Here is a 5,074-nt window from a genome sequence, read left to right on the forward strand (position 1 = left end):
CCCACGGACCGGGGCCGCGCACACCTCCGCGGCGGCGGCGCGGAGAGACGAGGGCGCTTCACCCGCCACCCTCTCCCCTCCCCTCGGGGCGGCCCCGATGGCGGCAGCGGCGCGCCGCGGCCGGCAGCGGGCCGGCACGCGCTCACGCGGGACGGAGGCGGGGCGCCGGGCCAGAGCCCGAACCCCTCCCCGCCACCGGGGAGACGCGCGCGCGGCCGCGGACGGCCAACGGCGAGCGGCCGCCGGGGACCCGACCCACGCCCGGGGCACGCGCGCGCCAGGGCGGGGACCGCGGCCGGCGGGGATGGGGGGCGGCGGGAGACGACGGCGGCCCCTCGTCACCACACAACGCCACCGCCGGGGGGGGGGGCGGGGGCAAGCGGCGGACGCGGGCGGGAAGGCCGCAGCGGGCCCGGGAAGCGCCGGCGCCCCGGGGAGCGCGGCACCGGGTCGGCAAGACGGGCGACGGACGAGGACGAGGGCGGGGGCGGACGGGAAAGGCCGCGGACGGGAGACGCCCCGGCGGCCAGGGGGCCAAGGCGCCGGAGAACGGCAAGCGGGAGCGGTGGAGGAGAGGACCGCGGGCCACCGCGAGGGGGCTTCGGGAAGCCTCAGAAGATGCCTGGGAGCCCAACGTCGGGCGCCCTGGGGCGCACGCGGGGTCCCACCGCCCGAGGCCTCCAGCGCAAGGGCGGTCCCGCGGCACCCGAGGACGCCGGCCCGGCCCCCACGGCGGGCCCCAAGCAACCTCGCGGGGCTCGGGGGCTCCAACCGCCACCGTTCACGCGACCGGTTCTCCCGAGAACGCTCTCCCGCACACACACGCGCAACGACGCCCCGCCCCAACACCCCCGCGCGCTTCCCTCCTCCCCTTCCTCGGAGGACCGAGAGCACTTCGCCCGGGGACGCCCCCCCAGCCATGGCGGGTGGGGGGGAGCAAGACACCCAACAGCGGCGAGGCCGGTTTCCGTCCCCAGAGGGCGGAGTTAGGGGCGGCACACGCGGCGCGCCCGCGACCCTGCGGTCGGGGGACGCGGGCAGGCGGGGGGCGGGGGGGGGGGGGCGGGTCGGCGGCGACGGGGAGGAAGCGCACAGCGTGCCAGGGCCGGGAGCGCGTGGGGAAGGGCCGGTCCCGGGAAGGGCGCGCCAACGAAGGCGCGAGCCGGGCCACCGGGTAAACGCGCACGGGATCCCACCGCCACCAGCACGAGGGCGGTCCCGCGACGCCCGGGACGCCGGCCGGCCTCAGCACCCTTGGCAGACCTCCCCGCAAACCGGGCCCCACACCGCCGGGGCCCAAGGCACGCGCGACCCCCGCCGCGGGGGACCCGTCCGAACCTCCGTCCGTCCATCCGCCGGTCCGTCCGTCCGTTCATCCGTCCGGTCCAACCCGGAGTCACGACCCGGGGAGGCGCCCCCAGGCGGGAGCCGGCCCGACCCGTGCGCGCCCGCCGCGCCACCGCCGGCGGTGACTCCGCCCGGGAGCGGGCAGGGGCCCGGACAGACAGCCAGCCAGCCAGCCAAGCCAGCCGCTCGCGCGGCGCACACGCAAACCACACGGGGTGGCTGGCGTGGGGGGGGGCGGGCCGCCCCACCCCACCCCCGGCCGCGCGCACACTCGCACACGCACGCGGGCAACACACCCCGCACCGGACGCCGGCCCGGCCCGACGGTATCCTCCCCCATCTCGGAGGGGGGAGGCGCAGGCCGCGGTAGGCGAAGAGCGGCGCTCTGCCCAAACACGTCGCGAAGGTAGTCAACCCCGCGTCGGTGGCCACACTACACGCGCAGAGGAGGGGCAGCGGCTGGGGGCTCCGGTACCCCAAGGCACCCTCTCGGATCGCTAGAGAAGGCTTTCTCACCGAGGGCGCATCGCCCCCCCCCCTTCGTCCCCCCAAACGGGCCCCACCAAATGGCGCTCCGGGGCCGACAGGGCTCGCGGGGCGGGCGCAGGTCTTCGGCAAGGGACAGGCACAGGGCAACCCCGAGCGCTCGCGGCCGGTGCCCCCTCGAGGACACCACCCTCCACCTCGCCCGAGCACGGCGCGGCCACGTCACCGCCCAGAGGGGAGAGCTCCCCGCCTCCCGCGAGGCGGGCGAGACAGAGGAACGGAGACGGGGGCACGACCCGTGCCGGGAGAGAGGGGCAGCCCCTCGGGCTGGCCAAGCGCCCGGGGCGCTGGCTCGGCCCGCCGCGGACGCTCACGCGTCCCCACCAAGTCCTCCGAGTCACACCGCCCCCACACCACCCCCGCCGGCGCGGCGAGGGGGAGGGGAGGGGGAAGGAAGATGAGGCGCCCGGGCCCCCGCCAGGGGCACGGGTGCGCCTCCCTTGCCGACTTCCACCACCCGCTCCTCGGACGCGCCACCGACGGCGGCGGCGGCCCGAGGGGAGTCGACGGGGAAGGAAACGACGCCACCGCTCGGCCTCAGGCACCTGAGGCGACCTGGAGCGCTCCAGGGGCACCACGGAGGGCCGGGCGCAACGCGCTCAAGCGCGCCCACGCCGGGCGGTGAGCAGCGCGGCGTCGGGCAGGCCCTCCCCGCGGAGGCGAGGGCCGCTCGCCACGGACCCAGGCCTTCAGGAAAGGCCGGCGAGAGTGTCCGCCGCGTCGGAGGACCCCGGTCCCGCCAGCGCCCCGAGGCAAGAAGGCGGGAGGGCGGGGTCGGGCCGGAGTCCGCACCACCCCCAACCCCGGCGCGCGCCCCCCCCCCCCCCCGCGCACCCGCCGTCACGACGGCCGGGCGTGGAGGAGCCGGGGAGGGAGGGGCCCGCGGGCAGAACGAGAAGAGCGGTCGCATCCGCCATGGATGCCCGTCCCTCGTCTGACACGGCTTAGGCCCGGCCCAGGAGAGCACGAGATCACCACATCGATCGGCAGCAAGCTGCGGCCCCGAGGGGGCTTCCCGAGGAGCAAAAGCCCAGCGAGGACGGCGACCGGGGGGACCTGCTTCCGCCTCACCGGCAGCCCCTCGACCCCCAGGGGGCAGGAGCCACCGGACAACCCCAGAGACAGCGGGGGACGCCTGACACGCGGCACGGAGCCTTGCGGGACAGGGGTTGTCACAGCCAACAGCCGGGTGCCCACGGCATGGAGCGCACGGGGGTAAAAGACCCACCGCCACCTGCCCACACCGCCCTCCCTCGGGTGCCAGAGACCGGAGGGTGACACCACGACCCGGGCCACCTGGAGTCCAGCGCGAGTGCCGGCGCGCAGGCCCAGGCGGACGGCTCAGGCCCCAGTGAGCGAGGACAGGGACCGGCTCGGCCGCGCGGTCAAGCCCAGAACCCCACACGCGCCCAGAGGCCCACATCTCCAAGGCGAGCGACGGACCGACTGTCTTTTCCGTCTGCCTGTCTGTCGCCGAAACACAACGTGTCAGCACCTACCTGGCAACAAAAAATGTTCATTTCGGGCGAGAAAATAGCCGCGCCTGCTGGCGGGGACCAGCCACAGGTCACCGCGACCTCCCGGGACCGTGGCACGGCCACTGTCCCCAAAACCTGCCCCACGGCGCCCCCCCACCCCCACCCCACAGAGCCCCCCGGGCTATCTGGTCGACCCAGGGTGGGGAGGGGGGAGGGGCGATACGCGGGAGGTGGAGACAGCCTCAAGTCCTTGAGCCTAAGGCATGTCTAAAACAGTGACTCTCTAAAGTACATGGAGGCAGAAGGAGGCCAGCTGGAGTTTTGTTGTGTGGGTTGCGTATCTGTGGCAATGGGGTGGGTGTGGGTGGCTGATGTTTGTTTTCTGGACGAAGTGAAAGAACCCTTTGAGTGCAAGTATTTGCAGAAGGGGTCCGGCGGGATGGGAAGGTGTGGGTCAGTCCATTCACCGAGAAAACCGGAGACTCGGCCTTTTTAAGAACTAGGCAACGGAAGGAGTATAGCTTGGCTCATCGCAGCAACTGGCAACTCAGCAGAAACAATAGAACATTCCCAGAACGAATGGAGTTTGCAGGAGCCAACGTGAGCATGCCCCACCACCCTCCGCGGGTGCCTCCGTGTAAACACACACACACGCCTTCCATTCCCAAATCCACCAGAGGACTCAGGGTTGGTTGGGGGCGGGGATGGAGGGTGGCGGGTGGCAGAAGGGAGGTTCAGGGCCATCCATTCCAATGGCCCTCATTCAATCATTTCATTCAAATGCACATGGTTGTCTGTTAAAGTCCGAGCCTGGGACTTCTCTCCATTGAATGGCTTTCTGCACCTCCCCCAACCCTCAGGCTGCGGCTCCCAAACTGTGGGGGAGGGGAGAGAAGAAAAGAGAAGAGGAGGGGAGGGGAGGGGAGGGGGAAAGAGAAGGGCAAAGAGGATGTATGAAGAACTCACATTGTTTGGGGTCCAAAAGCGACCCCCCCTGGTTTCCTGACCCAGGAAACCCCAATAAACCCTTTGGGAATCAATCCTGGATGTGGAGGATGCCATCTCACTCTAATGCCTTCCAGGGGTGGGGGTGCATCTGGGAGGGCGTGGCATGGCGGGGTCTGGTGAATCTGATGGGGAGTTAAACACATGACCGTGGTGTCTTAGGGTCCAGAGGCCAAACACAGGCATGGAGTGATAAGGGCGAAGGACTAAGGGAGGCCTGGCCAGGGACAGTTCTGACTCATCCACCCTGGGTGAGGGCCCAACAAGCACACTCTTTCCTCTGAAGCGAAGGGCCAGCAGTTTCCTGGTTCCCCATCGACCTGTCCTCCCTCTCGCACCCACTTCCCAAGGGAAATCCTCAGTCTCATTCGAAGTAGTCACCGGCTGTGTCACAAGCCACCTTCTGTCTACTAAAAGGAGTAAGGAAGATGGACAAACATGAACCAGCCCGACAGATGGCACCTCCGCACGGAGGGGTTGGGGGGTGGGGCTGTCCCCGGACAAAACGTGACTCTGAGCTTGAAAACAGGAAAGGGCAGAAGCTTCCGCCCCGGGCCCACCACCCCCCACCCCCACCCCCGCAGGCCCGCTCAGTCGGAAGAGCACTCAACTTTTGATTGCAGTCAGGCTTGTGAGTTCGAGCCCTACGTTGGGTCTAGAGATGATGAAAAATGAAGGAACGAACTCTCAATAACTTAA

General features: G+C 70.5%; 1 protein-coding gene across 1 annotated transcript; it reads left to right on the forward strand.

Annotated features, from left to right (window-relative positions):
- Window positions 1–97: 97 nt before the first annotated feature.
- On the forward strand, window positions 98–3,170 carry LOC121489458 (collagen alpha-1(I) chain-like). Its single transcript, XM_041752498.1, has 3 exons — window positions 98–1,672; window positions 1,753–2,513; window positions 2,852–3,170. Exons 1-3 carry the CDS (start codon window positions 98–100, stop codon window positions 3,168–3,170), a joined length of 2,655 nt encoding a protein of 884 aa, XP_041608432.1.
- The last annotated feature ends 1,904 nt before the right edge of the window (window positions 3,171–5,074 follow it).

This window comes from Vulpes lagopus, chromosome 4, assembly GCF_018345385.1.
Source record: "Vulpes lagopus strain Blue_001 chromosome 4, ASM1834538v1, whole genome shotgun sequence".
Classification (NCBI taxonomy): domain Eukaryota; kingdom Metazoa; phylum Chordata; class Mammalia; order Carnivora; family Canidae; genus Vulpes; species Vulpes lagopus.

Excerpts from the sequence above, each read along its gene's own strand:
- LOC121489458 (XM_041752498.1), top strand. The coding sequence starts at position 98 with ATGGCGGCAGCGGCGCGCCGCGGCCGGCAGCGGGCCGGCACGCGCTCA. Across the intron at positions 1,673-1,752 it reads GACGCCGGCCCGGCCCGACG|GTAGTCAACCCCGCGTCGGT; the intron begins GTATCCTCCCCC and ends CACGTCGCGAAG. Across the intron at positions 2,514-2,851 it reads AAGCGCGCCCACGCCGGGCG|GAGAGCACGAGATCACCACA; the intron begins GTGAGCAGCGCG and ends GGCCCGGCCCAG.